The 20,670-nt window shown below is 40.1% G+C and overlaps 1 protein-coding gene across 1 annotated transcript in view; it reads right to left on the bottom strand.

Moving 5' to 3' along the window:
• cyfip1 (cytoplasmic FMR1 interacting protein 1) overlaps nucleotides 1–20,670 on the bottom strand; it is a 39,059-nt gene that overhangs the window by 930 nt on the left and 17,459 nt on the right. Inside the window, exons 16-31 of the mRNA XM_054603530.1 lie at nucleotides 20,156–20,303; nucleotides 18,300–18,453; nucleotides 17,314–17,470; nucleotides 15,214–15,310; nucleotides 14,241–14,317; nucleotides 13,139–13,247; nucleotides 12,938–13,057; nucleotides 12,644–12,843; nucleotides 11,723–11,810; nucleotides 4,612–4,755; nucleotides 3,567–3,657; nucleotides 3,058–3,188; nucleotides 2,872–2,944; nucleotides 1,936–2,030; nucleotides 886–1,124; nucleotides 468–615 (exon numbers count right to left, since the gene is read on the bottom strand). Of these exons, the coding sequence (XP_054459505.1) occupies nucleotides 468–615; nucleotides 886–1,124; nucleotides 1,936–2,030; nucleotides 2,872–2,944; nucleotides 3,058–3,188; nucleotides 3,567–3,657; nucleotides 4,612–4,755; nucleotides 11,723–11,810; nucleotides 12,644–12,843; nucleotides 12,938–13,057; nucleotides 13,139–13,247; nucleotides 14,241–14,317; nucleotides 15,214–15,310; nucleotides 17,314–17,470; nucleotides 18,300–18,453; nucleotides 20,156–20,303 (2,071 nt within the window). The remainder of the gene's footprint in view (nucleotides 1–467; nucleotides 616–885; nucleotides 1,125–1,935; nucleotides 2,031–2,871; nucleotides 2,945–3,057; nucleotides 3,189–3,566; nucleotides 3,658–4,611; nucleotides 4,756–11,722; nucleotides 11,811–12,643; nucleotides 12,844–12,937; nucleotides 13,058–13,138; nucleotides 13,248–14,240; nucleotides 14,318–15,213; nucleotides 15,311–17,313; nucleotides 17,471–18,299; nucleotides 18,454–20,155; nucleotides 20,304–20,670) is intronic.

Genomic DNA, 20,670 nt, shown 5'->3' with positions numbered 1-20,670 from the left:
AGACAATAATTACCTTTTTGTTGTTTATTTTATAAGAAACTATTTCATTATGTAAACAAACTAGAATTTAAGGGGATAGAATTCTGAAAATGACTGAATATTTGATCGTTATGATCCGGACTGGTATTGGTTTAGAGATTTAACTCTGTGAAAGTGGAAAATAATAATTAGATATAGTATTTTTATAGCAGTTTAAGGAAGGGGACATTTTCTCAGAGCAACTTTTTAAAAGTGAGGTTAAATCAACAGTAAATTGTGTTCAGTAAAAGTATGTTTGCAGCATCTCACTAAAGATTCGTTCTTCAGACAAACTGTTTATCAGATTCATATCTGATAATAGTTTGGTATAAATAAGTTAAATGAAATAGTTAAAAAAGAATGTGATACAACTGAAAAAACTGCTCTAAATGTCCCCGGTTTTATGAAGAAGTTTAAAAAGTGAAAAAGCTGATGGTCCTCGAACTCACCACGCTCTTGATGACCTCGTCCTTGCCGTCGTGTTTCTGCACCTTGAGGAGGTGGTAGCTGAAGTCCAGGATGTCGAAGCGTCGGTGCTGACCGAGCAGAGAGATGATCATACAGCCGGCCCAGTGGAGGCCGTCTCCGAAGCACTGCCTGAGAGAGAGGGGGGGTATTTAAGTATATATGTATTAAAGAAGAGGACATCTAATTAACCCTCTGAAGGCTAAAGCAGCTTTGGGATGTTTTTCTCTCTGTGTTCTTGATTTTCACTGTAATGTTTTGCAGGTGTGTGTGTTTTAGGTGTGTGTGTGTGTTTTAGGTGTGTGTGTGTGTGTGTGTGTGTGTGTGTGTGTGTGTGTGTGTGTGTGTGTGTGTGTGTGTGTGTGTGTGTGTGTGTGTGTGTGTGTGTACTGCTGCACTCACTCCACTGTGAACTCATGGGCTCCCACTGGGATGCAGTAAACAAACTGCATGGCGCTCCAGAGGCGGTGGAACTCCACACACTCGTCCACATGCATCACGCCGTTGCTGGGCAACGGCCCGCGCCAGATGGGGTCGTCCAGGAAACCTCGCACGCGTGTGAGGATGACCTCGAACATGGACAGACCGCAGCACAGCCTCTCTTTGGTCAGAAGGTCGCCCTCACGAGCGATCGCAATTTGCTGAAAGAGGAGAGAGACAACGTCAGAAAAGACAGAGGACGTTAAAGAGGAACGTAACTGAAGCTGAAGGAACTCCAACTATGAAAACAACAAGACTGTAAGTCATCAGGACATAAAGTCTGATCAATCTGTGTCCATGACTTTAAGTCCCTTAAAGCTGCATTCTCTCTGCTGTCCACCAGGGGGCGACTCCTCTGGTTGTATAGAAGTCTATGAGAAAATGACTCTACTTCTTCCTTCCTGCTGCTGTCAGGCTGCACAACCAGCTCTGCTCCCAGCAGACCACATGACACATGACAATAAAAACATGACAATAAAAACCTGTGCAATACATTACACTGTGCAATAATAGTTAAAATAGTTTTTTCTGTCTGTAAATATAATATTTCAGTTATTGTTGATTTTCTACTGTTTTTTTTATTTTCATTTTTTATTTTTATCTTGTCTTTCTTCTACTATGTCTCTTGTGTGCACTTTACTCTATGCTGCTGTAAGCCTGCAAATGTCCCCGCTGCGGGACTAATAAAGGATTATCTTATCTTATCTTATCTTACTTCTCTCTTGATTTATTCCCTCAGTAAACATTGTAAACATGAGTTTATGGTCTCAATCTCTAGTTTCAAGTCTTCTTCTTGTGGGTAATTCCCTTGGGCAAAGTCTGCAGAAATGCCGACTGAAAGAAGGTGTTCATAAAAAGCTCAAAATGTCAGAGACTCAAACACTGAACGATTTTAACGAGGACAGACTTTGGATTGGGCTTCAGTCTTTAGATGATGACGTCTTTGAGCTTCCTGTCTGGTTGTTCTCGTACCTGAGGAGTTCCCAGACGTTCTATCAGAGGAACCAGGTGCAGAGCCGTGTATTTGGACTCCAGACGCTTCATCTTGGCGTCCAGACGTTCTCCCTCTGGACAACAGTGAGGAGAGAAGAGGAGACATGACAGGATGAGTCTGGTGATAATCTAGATTTGTATTAATGTCAACAGATCAACATGTAATATCTGTGAATCCAAACCAGGAAGTATCAGCCTCCTCTGTGACATGTTCCTCCATCACCGTGAACACACGGTTTATTTTTAGAAACATATTTATATCAGTGCCCAAAAAATGCAATATTTGTTTAAGTAGTTTATACTATTTAACTTTTAATAAAAACTACAGTAATTATCTAGACCTACTTAAAGGCACAGTGTGTAGGATTTAGAGGTATCTATTAGCAGAAATATAAAATAATAGAGCTGCAATGATTAGTCCACTAATTTATAAATTGATCGACAGAAAACTAAAGTAATTTTTCAAATAAAGATGTTACAAAATGCTGTTTTCAGGCTCTCAAATAAGTAGACTTCCTGCTTTTTCCTGTTTAATATGTATTTTAAAATATTTGACAAAACAAAATATTTAAAGACATCCCCTTAGACTAGAAATTAATAATTCAAATAATTATTATTTCAGCCCCAGAATAAAAAATTCATAATTATTTTTTGCATTAGTGTTAATGGCGTAATAACCTGAGCCCTTCATATCTACAAAGGGAGCAGGAGGCGGAGTCACAATGGGACATTTACACTGATTGGATATCTGCGTGGAGGTGAGACGGTCATCAGGGTTTTCACTTCTTTTATCTATTAACTATTTATGTCTCTGGCTGTGTGTAAACAAATGAAACACTTTGGAAGCTCTGCAGGAAAGATGTGAAAATGTGCTCCATTATTAACTAAATACACTGGATGTTCTGTGGTGTTCACCTTTGACGTGGACTCTTGGGAGGATGTTCTGGAACGGTGCAGCGTGCAGCAAATCACAAACTTCTTCCTGTGACTGGAGGGAAGAGGCAGAGACAGTCAAACATGTTTAAATGCATCCTGAATGAAGTGAAATTCTCCTCATTTTGAATAAATCTCCAACATGAACCCTTAGAACCCTCCTCGTACCAGACTCTGCTCGCTCAGCAGACAGAACAGCATGGCGTTGCCGACCTCCCTCAGGTTCTGGAAACACACCGTCTTCAGCTCGGCGTACTCAACGATGTCCTTCAGCTGGTGGTGGAAGAACTCCAGGATACCTAGAAAAGTCATATTACACGATTTAAAATTAGGGCTGCATGATTATGAAAAAAATATCAAATTGCTTCTCTTTTCTTTTTTACTGATTTTGCGTTTGCATTTTTACTTTATTTATTTAATACATCTTTTTTTTTTTATTAAAGAATGTAATCCGTCGTCCAGAACATCTCTGCAGCGCCACAGTATCTAATTTAAAAAATATTTAAAAACACAGCAGCTCTCAATCATTAAAAGTATTTAAGATTAAAATGAATGTTTATCCAAGGAAATCAATTAAATGTAATTATGTGTAAACTAATGAGCTTTTCCCCGTTAAACTAATGCTGCTTTAATGGCGTTGACCGATGGATCGGTGCATTGATGGAGGGGTCAGTTACCTGGGGAGCCGTACTCGTGGCGGGGGAGTCTGCAGATCTTTGGCATCACCTCCATCAGGGTCTTCACGTACTGCATGATGGTCCCTTGAAGCTGCAGGACAGACGGAGATCAATGAGCAGATCATCAGTAATAATTATAATAATAATCATCATCATCATGAGCAGCAGAGTGTTCATGTCATCAATAATACTAATAATAATTAAGATGAAACCATGTAAACAAAGTTGTTCTGTTAACCCTCTGAACACCAAGATGTTTCAGGGCGTATTTCTCTCCTGTCACATTTCTCTCTGTGTTCTTGTTTTTCCTTTAATATAAAGTGCTGCTCCTCTATGGAAACAGAACAATGATGACTAGAAGTAGAGAGAACTCAAACTGTCTTTAGTGCAGAATAACAGTTAGAATGATAAAAAAGCGCAAGTTGAATTTCTTTGATATGGTAAACAATGGAATATATATATTCAACTTTGTACCAAGTGTCCACAAGTTTTACCATTGTTGGAAAAAAATGGAGCCTTTACATGTTATATATATTAAACTATTTTTACATCCTCTCCTCTCCTCCTCTCCTCTCCTCTCCTCTCTCTCCTCTCCTCTCTGCTCTGTGTTCAGACTGAAGTTCAGTCAAAGTTTCACAGATTTGTTGTCACATGACTGTTGGTCTCAGATGAATCAATCATGTCTTCATAGTTTCACTGAGGAGCTCAGAATTTAATGTTTTTTACAGAATTGGGTTAAAGTAAACGGTTTATTTGTGGTGAGATTTTAAATGAGACATGTAGGATAAGATGTTTTCGATTAAATATCACAATTTTATGCTCAGTTTTGGCTGCTTTTTGTGACAGAAACATTTGTCACACATGATGTATTCACCGTCTGAATGAAGAATATCTGATGATTATGACACTTTTTACAGCTTCTGGTTGTGATAAACAATGTAGTTTTGTCGATTGTTTAAAGAAACCATTTCCCCCCCCCCCCCAAGCAGGTTTTTTGGGGTTTTGAACTCAGAAATCCTCCCTCACACCTTCCTGTAATACTCACCAGGCTTTTGACCACCTTCAGCAGCTCCTCCATCACCACGGCGATGCCCTGGTAACCCAGCAGACGGCACATGACCTTGATGTGGGGGGGGCCCACGAAGTTCCTGTAGGTGCTGAAGATGCTGCTGTAGGCCAGGTTCAAGGTCTGCAGGCAGGAGAGAGGAGAGAGGAGAGAAGGGTGATGAAGATGATGATGATGATGATGAAGATGTTTTCATCATACAGGATGCATCATGTGTGAGGAGCAAAGATCAACTGTAAACAGGTTCATTTTCTTAATCATCAGTTTATGTTGACATGGTTACATTTCTCAGATTAGAAATGAACTCCTTAAAACGGGTTAGACCTCCACATCATTATTTCCTCACGTGTCTTATCATTAAAGACATTTTCTGAAATTCAAAAGCGTTGAAACATTTATGCAAATGATGATATTCAACTGTCTGCTGTCTCCTAGGTTATCAATTTATTATGTCATGTTGATCACAATGTATTACTAATCAAACTTGTAAAACTCTATAAATTAAATGTATTCTTATTCTAACTTGTTCTCTATTAAACAGATCTGATGTTTTCATTTCTAAAGTTGCATTTTGTTCTTTTGAGCTCTTCAGTGCTGTAAACCAGTCTGCTCTTTTTCTTTTCTGTATTTCTTTAACAATAAAACATTTTACATTAAAAACTCGGTATGCACAATTGATCAAACATTAATGGCGATCAATATTTTGTCTTCCCACAGTTTAATGAACACGGTCGACTGTGATGTTGACGTTTAAAATGATTCTCTCATTGAAAACTTGCAAATCAAATCTAGATCTTAATGAAGGAGCAGCCGGCCACCAGGAGGCGCACAAAGCATGTTGTGTGCTAGTAAACAAATAGGAACAGCAGTGTTGTGGGATCACTGGAAACATGAGGATTGATCCTCTGGGGCCGGTATTTCAAAATGATCCGACAGGATTAATCCACCTGGATTGGATTAAATCCTGATCAGATCCTAAAAACGGGTATTTCAAAGCAAATCTGATCCTGAAGATTCAGATTCAGATTTGGCAATCCAATCCTGCCTTTGATCCGGATTAAAAGCTGCTGTTGAGTATTTCAAAACTTAAGTGGGAAATCTGGATCAGTTTGATCCTAAAAATCAGGATCACCCTGATCCCACCTCAGAGGTGGATTTGAGGGAGATTACATGTTAAGATTTGAACAGTTGAAGTGTAACTGCTCCCAAAGTTCTTTGTTTAATACAACTAAGCTTCACTGCTGTTTGATCAATGTTTATTTCCTTTTCACGTTCCTTTTTTTTTTTCTGCAAACATGCACGCTGTTCACTGCAATGCTTTAACAAATCGGCGTCAGAAGTGCAACACAGAATAAACATTACACTACTGCGTGTAAGTGACATTACAAACTCCAATTAACAAGGAATTATGAAGGAAAAACAATGTGATTTATTAAACAAACAGTGTTAAACTATGCAGTATACATTTCAGTCTTTTAACTGCTTTTCCAGCAACTGAATTCTTAACTTCACTTCTTCTTGTTTAAGAAGTGTTAGTTTGATTTGTTCATTTGTTAGAATTATTTGTTGCTGAGCCCGTTCCGTTTCCACCTTCAGTAGTTCATTGTAGCCATCCCCCTTCTCAGCTTGCCTTTTGCGCTTACATGGTGGTGGTGGTGCCGGTGGATTCCACATCTCCTCCAAGACAGGGCTCTGGCTTGTGCTGGGCTCTTCAAATGCCAGCTCCACAGGGGTGAGGGTGACCAATTCAGCAGACAGGTTCAGAGGCTCCGTGGGGTCGATTGACTCCCCTGTACCAGCTGGCAGTATTCCAAACAAGGCTTGGGAACTCTCACCTCCTATGATGTCCAAAACCGTATCAGTGAACTCCCCACGTTTTATGGACTTGTTCCCTGTTTGGGGGGTTTTCGCCTCAGAATGGTCCTTCGTAGCCTTTTGCTTTAAGTTTTTCCACCTAAGCCGAACCTGCTCAACACTCCGCCGTTGGCCACTACCAGTGGCATTAATTTGCCTTGTTATGTCGGCCCATATTTTATTTTTTACTTTTGAGGACAGAGAACTCTGTCCAGGACCACTAAAACCTCCAAAAAGGGCCTGGTAATTGGCACGAACACCCTCCAAAAGGGCCGTTGTCTCTGCTGTTGTGAAATTACTTCCTTTATTCTTCTCCATGTTGTCTGAGAAAGCCCTATCACTAAGGAAGGCCTTAAATACCATAAAGTGGTATCCGTCCCGCCCCCTGTCTGTGATCCAGGGGGCGGGACGGATTTGGACATCCCAATCTGCCGGTATCAGGATCACTCTGATCCAATCCAGCAAAGTTTTGAAATACCGGGATAGATCAGGTTGATCCGTGGCTGAGGACAGGGGGATTTGGTTATCCGGATCATTCTGATCTGGATTACAAGTTTTGAAATACCGGCCCCTGGGGAGCATGAACATCCTCAAACAATCAGGTCAGCAGCTGCTCAGAGACTCGATGAGACAGACGGACGGACCAACTGGACATTTCAGAGTCCTCCTAAACTCTGCTGCAACTATATGATATTTTTATTAAATGCTTTAATTGTTCTTTTGGTGTAATTAAAATTAGAATTCTAATGTATGTCATTTTTATTTGTACCTGCTGTTTAGTCTTTACGGATTACGAACTTTTTTTACATATTTCTTTACATATTATTTATTTTTAATTGATGTATTAACATATTATTTATTTATTTACATCTGATCGACATATTTACATATTCTTTCTTTATTTACATCTGATCGATATATTTACATATTCTTTATTTATTTACATATTACTTATTTACATACCATTACTTATATTTCTTAAATATATTTATTTACATAGTATTTAATTCTTTACATATTATTATTTATTTTTAAATGTATTTATTTATTTACTTTTATTGTATTATAATATGGATTTATTTATTGTGTGTAGTGTTTATGTGTGTGTTAATATACATCTGTTTAACACATTGGACTTCATTTTTGGATGTAAGTGAAAGAAACGATATAGTAATTCTACATAATGCACTATTTTCTGAGAGATTTCAGCTCCTCCTTTAATCCGTCTACACTCCCTCTGGTGAGGCAGCAGAGACACAGACACACTGATCTGAGTCCATCACAGAATCATCAGAGACACAGACACACTGATCTGAGTCCATCACAGAGTCATCAGAGACACAGACACACTGATCTGAGTCCATCACAGAGTCATCAGAGACACAGACACACTGATCTGAGTCCATCACAGAGTCATCAGAGACACAGACACATCACCGTCCGCTCTGTGATTCTGGACTAGAAGCTGAGATGAGTGAATAGCAGCAGGACGTTCTCTCTGAAGACAGATCTTGTTTTCTGGTAAGTCATGCTTTTAACAGAGGACCACTAATTATTCTCTTTATAAATGTCTCATTACTATATTAGTTCATTGTGTTTTACAGCCGACGGAACAGAAAAACTAAGAATGTTATTAGAGGAGGGATTAAGTGTCCCACAGATACTTCTTCATGAGAACTATTAGAGATTATGTGAGTCTGAATGTTTATTTAGAAATGCTTATTAAGATATACTGTGTACTTTGAATTTGCATTGTTCAACATTAGTTCACAGTTTTAATTGAATTAATTTGATTCCATGCAAATAAAAAGCAATTCATCACAGAATGTCCAAAAGATTTGATCTTCTAACAGCTTCTATTGTCTCCACCTGACGTCTGGTTCAGGTCAAACCTGAGTTATTGTTTTGTATAACTTTAATAATTATGACCATTAGCGGTGAATCAAAGCCGCCACCTGTCCTGCAGCAGGTGACAGATGAGCCTCTGCATTATGATGAACATCTGTGCGACCCCCCCCACCGCTGCATTCACATATAATCCTTCATACGATGCTTATTATCCTCTGATATTGTTCTTTCACTCTTTATGCTTTTGTGTGATGGGCCCGGGCGGAACTGACACCAGGACCGGGTCAGATGGAGGAAAAAGAAATCAAACATCGGGGGACTTTTGGTCCAAATATTTACTCAATGAGAGTTTCCAGAATGCCCAGTTGGAAGCTTTTTACTATCCATCAAACCTCGATGATGATATGATGACGATATTGTAGATTTGACTGTTGGTGCTTTCACTAAATATTTACTCAATGAGAGTTTCAGAATGCCCAGTTGGAAGCTTTTTACTATCCATCAAAATATTAAATGGCAATAAGTAATGATGATAAGATTTTTATTGAGACTTGATTATTTATCGCCTGGTTTGATCACACCTGGTTCTATTATTCTGAACATCGGTCTTTCATTAGGAGGGACTGTCTCACACTCAACATGTGTATTTAGGCATGTTAATGCATGAGGGCATGTATGATCTATGTTCTATGTGATGATGAGTTAATGTGCATCGTGACGCTGGAAAGTGTGTGTTGTATGACAAATGTCCCTGCAGGACGATAAAGTATATGGTATGGTACCACGTCGACCCTATGGGGTCGTTCATATTGTATAGCATCATACTGATAGTGTGGTATCTTTATCTTATCTTATTGTACTGATCTTATCTATTGTATGGTGGCGTATTGATCACATCTTTTTGTATATTATCTTATCTTACGATGAGATTTTTGATAAATAATCATCAGTAATGTGGATAAAAGTGGGGAAAGTCAAACAATAGAACAGTCTGGTAAGTTCAGAAGACTACATCAATATACTGTCATGCAGCCTTTAAAACCTTTAAAAAGACAATGCTGTATGACAATATCCAAAATCTGAGAGGATTTCTAGTCTCCTATCACGATATTGATAAAATATCAACATACTGACAGAGCAAGACGTTTAAAAATGTTGTTCCAGTTTCTATCCTCTCTGAGGTTCTACTATAACCCCATATGGGGTTCCAGATTCTGATATCTTTGCCTTTATAAAGGTGCTGTAATCAAAGAGATGGAAACAAACGCTGACAAACTGCTGCTTTTATGCTCTAAATGTCGACTGGTCAGTGAGAAGAACCGGAGTCTGACCAACAGAGTGTCGTTGTCCATCTGAGTTTCTCTCTCTCTCCTCCAGCTCAGCTTCACACCGTGAGGACACAAAGACCGTTAACGACCGAGGGAACAGCAGACAGACAGAGGGAGGACAGAGGACACAGCGTTGCATCATGGGGGTTGCGGTCTTCAACGTGTCCGCCACCTCGGCCAGAGTGAGCTGGCCGTCGTCGCCCGGCTGCCTGGACACCTTCTACAGCGTGATGTACGACCCCAACTGGAACAGCCTGATGATGGGCTACAAGCGCAAGAGCTTCATGCACGAGGAGCGGATCCCCGTCAGCCAGACCAGCACGCACCTGGCCAACCTGCTGCCCCAGACCGCCTACTTCCTGTGCGTCACGTGCCAGGCGGCCAATCCGGTGCAAGACCAGTGCCAGGTGTTCAGCACGCCGAGCGACAGCAGCGAGGGTCACGACCGTGCGGGCTGGGAGCTCGCCATGGGGGTGTGGCTGACCTGCTGCGTGCTGCTGCTGGTCATCGCCGGCGTGCTGCTGTGGGGGTGCCTCCACACGGCCTGCTCCGTACCCGACGGGTGCCGGGTCGCCATCAGCTCCACCCACCGGGACGGGTCCGGGTCAGGACGCCTCTACGCTCCCAGACGCAGCAGCGAGGACAGCAGCAAACACGCCGGCATCATGCAGCCCCCCCTCCTCCCCAAGCAGCCGGCCGGACACGTAATTACCCAGCAGCACGAGCTGAGGACGCTCGCTAAGCTGTCTGGAAACGAGCCAGTGTGATCGACCGGATTGAGGTCATCGTAGAATTGTTCTGTTCTGAGCCGATGAAACTCTACGAGGCCCTGAAGGCATCACGGAGAAAAAACAGAAACTAATCTGTGCTCTTAAATTAATAATACTTTATTCTTCTCTGTGTGAATTGAATTTAGTCTGTTGACCAGAAACATAAATATATAATAGAAGCATTTTTTTAACTATTTGGAATGGACGATGACTCAAGAGCCGGACTTTAAGTAGCACACGGATTTATAATTTAATTATTAAATCAATAGCATTCATTATTTTCTCTTTTTTCTCCATGACACCTTCTGTGCTGTAAAATCCTGTTTGTGTTTATTAGAAATGTTTATTAGAAACTAAAAGTTTTCAGGAGAACTATTTCAAACTAAAATCTCACGTGACAATCCAAAGCTTTCAACGATAAATGTTCTGCAATGAATCATCCGCTCAATATAATTCGTTCCACTGAATGTTTTCTTGTAAATTAGAAGCTCGTTTACCATTTACCTTGTATTTATATATCATTTATATTTTTTCCCATCATGATGAGTTGTGATCTACGGATATATTTTTATTAACATGTCATGAATGTTTGGAGTAAACATGTGGACTCAAGAGCAGAGATCTTGTTAACCTATTATTTAGTCATTGACGGAACTTTTTTAACGATGACAGAAAATGTCTAAAGGCCGTCATTTTGATGGACGAGAGGCCTTGGAGCGCTGGCGACTACAGATCACAGCGCGGCGCCGGTGCAGCTCTGTGATCTCCTCACAGTGAAGCCAGAACTTGCAGGATCTGGAAATCCCAGGTTCCCAGAGTCTGGTGAGTCCAGTCTCTTGTGTGGCAACAGAGTGTTGGTCAAGCCTTGAGAACAGTCGTCTCTCCGAGGCAAATACGGATGTGTGTGTGGACATGAGAAGAGACGTTTCTCCGTTTGTCTTTTTTGTCCATTCCCTTATAAATCCACAATCTATAAGTCTGTTCTGTATATTAATGAAAACAAACACACACACATGTACAGTATCGAGAGCGCTACCGCCACCACATGTGTGTGTCCAAAACTCAAGTTACAGTAACAGACAGTTGTAATAGATTACTCACACTAGTGGACCGTGAGGAGATGCTCGCTGAATCTGACAAAAAGTGTTATTGGATTAGAATCTTCTTATACAACCCGAGAACGTTTAACGTAAGCACTGCTAAAGACAGAGGTTGTATGGACATCCTCCACGTATGGAATGAAAGAAAATAAACAGTGATGTGTTTGGTGATGAAGAAAAGCGTCCTGACCTTTGACCCGTACAGATACTGGGGCTGAGCGTTGGGCGGTTTGTCCCTCTGGAACTCCTGAGAGAACGGCAGGACGGTGCGCACAAACCTGGAAACATCAGAGAGATTTATTAGAAAGCTTTGTCACCATAGATACATGAAGGGCTTCATCCACACCAATACGTTTGTTTAAAACAGAGTTTTAAAACAAAAACTATCTCCGTCCACACAGGCGATTCAGCATTGTTTTCGAAAAGACTTCCATCCATACTAGAACACCTGAAAACGTATATCACATGAATAATCACGTATACTGGGCACGCAGGTGGCGTAAACAGGAAGAAGATTGGTTGCTTGGTTACAGAAATTACAACGTATTAAAGTACTCCTTCATAATAAAAGGTTGTGCTTGATACTTAAGCTCTTCCTCTAAAATCTTTCCCCATAAACCCAAACGGACAAATTTCATGGAAAATTTAAGAAGTTTAAATTGTAGTTATAACGCTGCAGGTGAAATTTACTTAAAAATGAACACTTACAAATCAAAGTTTACTAGATTATGGGTCAATAAACACCGTCTCTCACTCGATTCGTCTCGGTTTCGTTGTTGTCTGTCGTACTGGAGAGAATTTATGCTTTTGTTCCTTTACAGTTTCTTTGTGAACGTCACAAAAGTTGTGCAGAACAAAATAAGCATTGATAAGAAAAGGAAAGTCCTCCATTTGTGTTCATTGTCCTCTTTAATGCCGCAAACCGGGACCTCAAACAGGATTTTTTTAAACTAACCCGGCTTCAGTAGCGTTTCTAAACTCTGTAGTTGAGTAGTAAGGTCGTTCAGTGTAAACATAGGAATAAAAATGCGTTTTAAAATGGAAAGGTAGTAGTGTGGATGTAGTGTGGATGTAGTGTGGATGTAGCCTAAGAAAGTAATAAAACATGCACCTGTTGGTGGAGCCGTTGTAGCAGTAGTTGGGCAGGAAGTCGTAGTTGAGCTCCCAGAAGACGTGCAGCGTGATCCGTCCGTACGGCGCCGACACGTTGTGGTTGGCCTCGCGGAACATGGCGTCCATGCTGTCCAGAGTCAGGAACTTACTGAGGAGCTTGTGGGTCATGCGGTTGATGTCCAGGAGACCTTCCAGTTCCTTTAAACCACACAGAATAAACAGTCCACATCTGCACGCAAACATAGAAACTAACCAGCAGGGATGTTATTTAATCATAAAGATGAAAACGCACCATGATGGAGGTGAGGTCCTCGCTCTCGAAGCGATTGATGGCGAGCTCCAGAGACTTGTAGAGAGCAGCAGAAACCCTCTGAGTGATGAGTCTGTTCAGATCGATGGAGCGGCCTAGAAGCTGAGATCCACGAGAAGTTAGTAAAACACAACATGGAGGTGGAGGTCAGAATGAACTACTCCGTGTGGTGCGTTTTCATACCTGGACGTGGCGTTGCTTCAGCAGCGTCTCGTAGCGGTTGGAGGCCGGCCAGGGAATGTTGGCTCCTTGGTTCTTACAGTCGGCCCTCAGACGTTTGTCGAGAAGAAGACTGAAGGATTCAAAGAAAGAGAGAGAGAGTTAAGTCACTGGTACATACTGTCACATTTTTCTCTCTTTGTTCTTGATTTTCTCTTCAGTATAAAGTCCTGCTCCTCTATGGAAACAGAACAATGATGACTAGAAGTAGAGAGAACTCAAACATGTCTTTAGTGCAGAATAACAGTTATGATGATATAAATCATGAAAAAGAGAAAATGTTTTTGATGAAATATAATTTTAAGCTTTTTTTCTGACAGAAGTTTTCTCAGACATGATGTGTTCAAGGGTCGCGGAAAGATGAAAATCTGAAGATTATGACAGTTTTTACAGATTCTGGCTGTGACAAACGTCGTAGTTTTGGTGATTGCTTTTCCGTCCCACGGTTCAGAGGATAACTGGAGTACCCCTTCATTGACAGACACCATCGCTCCTGTCCCAAATGTGTTCAAGTTAAAGAGGACATTGTTCAGATTTCAGCTGGTTGATTTGGCGACACCCTAAAAACAAACTGTTGTCACTTTGATAAAGAAGTCAGGCAATAATTGGCCTTTTTTAAATCAGTCTGTGAGCAGACGTGATCTGAGTCTGTTAACAGACTTCACAATAAAACCCAACTGATCGCCCGTGAAATGCTCTTAATTTGAAGCTGCAGCAACAGGAAATGTTGCATTAGCAGTAAATGAATGCAGCATTTTCTCCAGGAATGTTTCCACAGACACAAAGTTTGTAACACTGCAAATACACAAAACACCAACCTTTTCTATATAATTAAAATGACAATGTTTTAGCTGATTTGGTCAAGTTTGCATTCTTGCAACAAACATTTGACAGAAACTGGATCCTTAAAACATTTAAGTGTTACTTTGAGTTGTGACAACACATTTACAAAGTTGTATATTTTTTTAATAAAATCATAATATCATTTTTTACCATCTTTACCTGTAACCCCCTGAACCACCCACAACATCATCACCGACAGAAGAGTGAGAAACATTTCACCCACCTTCCTGCTAGGATCTTGTAGTAGGCGAAGATCTGATCAGCCAGCTTGTAGACGAACTGGTCGAAGCACAAGTTCACCTGAAACAACAAAATAAACACGTTATAATCTGTGAAGACTCAGGAAGGAGGAAGAAACTATCTGCAACGATTCATATCCACAATTTTGAAATGTTGCTCTTTTTTTTTTAAAAGTTGCTCTGATGTCCTTAAAAGACAACAATGCCCTTTTCTTGAAACTGCTATAAAAACGCTATTTATTAATGGTATTTAATGTAAAACATGTATAAACCTACTTCAGTCCTGATCATAGCTACAAAAATATATAAAATTGAACTCCATAAAATGCCAGTTTGTTTACATAATGCTTTTTTGGGTCCGAGTGTCTGTATTTTGGCCACACAGTTTATTATAGAGTTAATATAGAAGCTGAGGTTTAACCTTCAAAATAAGAAATAAAAAAATGTTTCCTATATGCACGGACACAACAGACACAATGATTAATAATTAGAAAGTCAAAAATGTCCCTGTGATTAAGAAGAGTTAACATCATGAATAGTTTTTTTACTAGGGATTAGGATGAATTTAATATGCTGCTTTAGTGGGAAGAAAAATTGCTATTTTCATTGGTTTTGGTAAAATGACGGATACAATTTATAATTTAATAAATAATTTTCCTTCACATTTACTTCACAATTTTTGGGACTATTTGTTATGGATTTTACTTGTAGACATGAACAATTCTAATATGTGGGCACCTCTTTGATTTAATTACATCTGCATGTACTGAACACACACTAACAAAGCTTATTGTCACCACATTAGTTTTATTTTATAAGCTGTTACTTAATGACAAAAAAATTAAATACTGGGACATGTAATAAACAAGTGACTTTTGAGATTTGTGTGTGACACCTCCTCCCGTGTTGTTGCTCCTCCATCACATGAAATCTTCCGGTAGCAGAACGTTTTCTTACCTCGGCCTCGATCTCGTCGTAGAGGAACTGCTTCTTGAATTTGGTGAGAGCGTAGTGAGCGCTGTCGTTGTACAGATCCAGAGGATACAGAACGTACCTGCAGGAGATTAAAGAAAACATCTGTTATTCAGAGGTTCACTCTGTTTGGACGGTGTTACATCATCAACAGAATACAGGAAGTTACTTTAGTATTGGCAGCTTGTTAACAAAGAGGGAACTTGTTTTCATCTAATGTGGTTAACGAGATTGAGAAATATCTTGTTGTTAAAACAGTAATAGATCAAAAACTGTGTGTTAGCTGTCTGGTCAATAAATGTAATTGCTAAATATCAAGCTGTAAACCAAACGTCATACAATCCTGCTTGTTTGGCTTGATGCACATCCACCAATGTTTCAATGTGGGTGATTAATTAATATCAATTAATACAAAAAGTTAATAAATGTATGTTTTTAATGAGTATTACCCTCTTATTTTGGTTATAAATTGACCAACAATAATCTGTATTTGAGTTCATCGAGTTTGATTTGTTCAGTAAGTCTGTTTCTGCAAATGTTGTCTTTGTGTTATTTTTTGTTCTTTGTTAAGTATAAATATGTTCATGCTGGGAAAACCGTACAAGTAAACTTTTGTTGTTTACTTTGTCCATATGTGTGTTTCTCCTCTGATATGTTCTGTTTTTTGGATAGAAAATAAAAATAATAAAGTGGGAGGCCTTTATATTTGGTTCATAGTGTTGTTTCAGTGTTGAAAATGTAGCGGGATAAATAAAAATGGCAGAAAGTAAAAAAAAACATTAGATATTTATATTAAAACCAGTTTGCATTTAGAGTCAGAAAAATAAAACATATCAAATCAATTTAAATCCATATTACTGCACAGCTTCTCTGCCTCTTTAAGTCTCACTGATTTTCTAAACTCTGCATTCAGCTTCATAAACTGCTGGACAGAAATTCATTTGACTTCATTAAAATGATTAAACATCTAGATGGTTGAATAACAGACTTTTTTCGGGGGTGAAGCAGTTGAAGAATTAAAGCACTTATGATTCCTGCCGGTTGTTCTTAGTGGATTATGTAAAAACCTGCCTCTCTCGTATCAACATAATCCTGCAGAGAAGATTTAAAACTGACATGACAACATTTAAAGTTAATCCCATTTTTTAGGGATTTTTTTAACCAGGGTTCTTTTTAAAAATGAAGGATGAGAAGTAAACAAACCACTATTAATCTCAAACAGCTGGAAGTCAGAACTAAAGACACAGTGATACGTTTTAGTACCTCCAACCATCAAATTACACTTTAGAGAACTCGTTTGTTCCAGAAGGGAAACAATCAGAGGTTCGGGACATATTCAGTGTCATTATTCCAAAGTTACAGTCTCTCAGTCCTCTGTGAACTTTAAGAGATGCATCCATCTAGCTTTCCACAGCTGGATGGATCATTTACATTCTGATTCAGACAATCGTGTCGAGCTAAAATTTTCGCCGTTGCCATCTTGTTTTTTTGCAACCAGTGAACAGGAAGTGACCATATATGGACTGAGGAGGAGTGACGTAGAGACGCCGTATACGTCTCTGGTGTGGACCTGTCAATCAGTGTGTAGCCCCGCCCTAAAGCATCCCCTGCTTTATGGTCTGTTTGACTCTAAATGGAGCATCATTTACTAAATGAACATCATGCTGTATTGAAGAAGACTTGAAACTAGAGATTGAGACCATAAACTCATGTTTACAATGTTTACTGAGGGAATAAATCAAGAGAGAAGTAGAGTCATTTTCTCATAGACTTCTATACAACCAGAGGAGTCGCCCCCTGGTGGACAGCAGAGAGAATGCAGCTTTAACACATGAAGCTCTGACTTCACTGGGCAGAACTGGAGGTTCGTAGAATAATGCAATGAAGAGACAATTTGTGTCCCTGTACAGGAAACCAACAGATTGCGTTTTGTGTGACTATTTCACAAGCTGCTGGAGTGTGTTTAGACAAACGCCTCTTCCTGTTGCACGCTGTTACTTTCTTTAAAGGTGATAAACGGCTGGCGAGTAACCACAAAGAAACTTTCCCCCCCAGAACAAATAAAGACACTCATGCTGTCCTCACTCCATCATGGACGCCTCCTTGGTCTCCAGGATGTGGTCGGTGAGGATCCAGGGCATGGACATCTCGATGGGGAACTGGATCCTGCGGCCCATCGTGAGCTCCAGGAAGAACTCCCTGAACCACAGCTGAGAGAGATCACAACACTGCTGCAGGGTGTCTGCAGGAGGAAGAGGAGAAGAAGAACAGGGTTTAATGAGAGACTCTTCATCTGTTTAGGGACAACACAGTATGATACGATTATTGTCTTAGAAAATATCATGCTTTACATGACTAATAACTGGAATACTTCTATTAGGCCATCAGGAAATAAACCATCAACTAATTTACTTTAACTTTGTTATTTTCATAAAAACACACGGTCCCAATGATAAGGAGATAACATTTTGTATTTTCATGGATTAAAAAATGGACTCAATGGAACCTCCGTTCATTAGCCGTTAGCGGGGCTGCTACCGTTACTAGCTCTCCTCCTGTTAGCCGTTAGCGGGGCTGCTACCGTTACTAGCTCTCCTCCTGTTAGCCGTTAGCAGGGCTGCTAACGTTACTAGCTCTCCTCCTGTTTATTTAAACTGATTTGTTGTTTACACTGTAACATTATCCATTTCTTGGTTGCATATTTTGACTGAATATCGTCTGTAAATTAACGTCAGTAAAAGAGTTTTTCACACTATGATGGTTAAATTGTTTAATCAATCCGTGGTTCCTATGACTCCCTGATCATTTTCTGTTTCAAAAAGCTTCCTCACTGCTGATTTATTGCTCTTTTTTGACAGATATAAGGCTGGTATTTTAGTTCTCTGACATTTTTACAGCTCTAACTCTCAGGTGAGCAGCAGGACTTTCTCACACACGTCACAACATCATGGATATCGTAGCTTCTTCAATTCTTATGATTATGAAATCCTAAACCTGCTTAATCCCGACATATAACAGCAGTTATAAAGCAAAGCAAGGGTTCTGCAGGTCAAACTGCTCCTCTTCCTCACCACTGAAGTTCAGCAGATGTGTGTAGAAGAAGGACTCGCGGTGGAACTTCTCGATGTCCAGGATGGTGGGACCGTCCAGACCGCTGCGTAGAGTCTTCTTGGAGCCGCTCTTGTCTGCGATGAGAGACTCCAGCATGGTCCTCACCATGTAGAGCTGCAGGGACAGACAGGAGGACACAGGTCATCAACACACAGACATCAGTCAGCGTGTTCACACTTCCTGCTGCCTTCACTTCTAGGAGTCATTGTGTTGTCTTTTTACTTTCCACTCGAAAAAGTGGTGTTCATTTCTGAGGATTATCTTGATGAATTAAACTTAAATTCATAAAAGTTTGTTTGACACAGAGATTAGTTTCTGTAATAATCCAGAATTCAATGAAAGAATCTGGTTGGCTGTTTGTGGAGGGAACCAGTGATAATGACTTCCTGTTGGACTAAAGAAATACAGCTCTTTATTATCCCTGGTGGATTTATTAGCTCCATCACAGATCCTTTAAATACTGAATTCTAATCTCTTTAATGTCATTAAAAAGCACATTTAATAGGAAAACATTTCTCATTTCTTTCTGGTCTTTTCATCACAGAAAACCTTTTGATCTCAAACAGCTTGAGTTGACATCACTCTCTCTGACCTGTTCTCATGACCTCTAGTGACCGTTTAGATTCGTAGTTCTGCACCTGCAATACAGATTAGTTCTTGGAACGGAGCTCTAATCTGATAAATCTGTGTGGTTTATGGCAGCATAAGGGATGCTGATACAAAATGATAAAAGAACGGATGATTAGTATTCAGCACCGTCATGTCTTTAATGAGATCAGAAAACACCTGAGGAGAGAACAAAACAGAAGCGTCTGGTTCATGAGTCGGAGCAGCTCATATCATCGCTCTTCTCTTATAACTGTGACAGGAGACATGTGAGCTTCATGTTCCTGGTTAAAGTGGACGTTCAGCAGCCGGGGTCACGATGTGGGAAACGACAGCGAGAGGAAATCTGTTGTTAAACGTCAAAGCCTGTGGTGGCTTTGAGAAGCATTTATCTTTTAATTAATTAAATTATACCATTTTTTATAACCAGAAGATTTTATAACAGTCATGATTGTCAGATTTTCAACTTTCTGGCAGTCCTTAAACACGTCATGTGTGATGAAAGCTAGTGTCATCAAATTAACCAAACTGACTTGACTTTTCATCAAAATCACATTATGCTACATGTCTCGTTTAAAAATTCACCAAGTTACCAGATTGTGTAATTTTCCGTAAAATAAATGATCTAAAGTTAAAGCTTTGTTGAACTCCCAGTAGATCCCCCGTGATCTTGTGACTGTCACAAATATTCACTGATAAAAACACAATTTACATGTCTAGGGATTATAAAGAGAAGGCCATTTCATTTTTAGATGCTTTAGGAGGTCTTTACTTAAATCTACATTTGAGAAAATATTTTGCAGCCAAATCAAATAGTTTACAGGATATTCAAGCTTTGTTTCTTTATAATACATTTAATACTTACAAGGTTTGTATAAAGACAATAAAGTAGTCCATGAATATGAGATATGAGTTTACAGATAATAACAATCCCTCTCTCTATAGTGGAGGCTGGTTTATGGTGTCTTGACGTTTACACCTACAGACTATGTGCAGATCTGTGAGTTACACTCGTTGTGTTTTTGATTTTTCACAGTACATTTTGTTTGTACGCCCTCTGGTGTTTCAGAGAATAATGCAGCGCACAGCTCCTCCGAGTATAAACGCCTCCGTTGATGCTCAGAGGTCGTGCACCGTCTGCGGAGGCTCACGCTATAAGTGTAAACAAAGCTTAATGACGGTTTAACAAGCAGAGACATGGAGCTCAGACCTGAGTGCTGGAGGGGCCAACTGCTCGACGAGGAACCTTGATATCAAAGCCGCCCTTTGGATCTTTTTCTCCACGGAGCGCCGGGTCGTTGTGAGGCTCCCGACCGGTCTCCCAGTCACACACCGTCTTCCTGATGGCCTGGAGGACGCTGAGGACAGAGGACAAGGAGCGAGGACAAGAGTGAGGTAAAAGAGTGAGGAGGAAGAGTGAGGAGGAAGAGTGAGGATGAAGAGTGAGGACAAAGAGTGAGTGCAAAGAGTGAGGACGAGAGTGTGAACAAAGAGTGAGGACGAAGATTGAGGACGAAGAGTGAGGACAAAGAGTGAGGACAAAGAGTGAGGACAAAGAGTGAGGACAAAGAGTGAGGACAAAGAGTGAGGAGTGAGGACAAAGAGTGAGGACAAAGAGTGAGGACGTGAGGACAAAGAGTGAGGACAAAGAGTGAGGACGAAGAGTGAGGACGAAGAGTGAGGACGAAGATTGAGGACGAAGATTGAGGACGAAGAGTGAGGACG

Source organism: Anoplopoma fimbria, chromosome 8 (assembly GCF_027596085.1).
Source record: "Anoplopoma fimbria isolate UVic2021 breed Golden Eagle Sablefish chromosome 8, Afim_UVic_2022, whole genome shotgun sequence".
Classification (NCBI taxonomy): Eukaryota; Metazoa; Chordata; class Actinopteri; order Perciformes; family Anoplopomatidae; genus Anoplopoma; species Anoplopoma fimbria.
The sequence above is the reverse complement of the archived record's forward strand: the minus strand, read 5'-3'. Positions and strand labels throughout refer to the sequence as shown.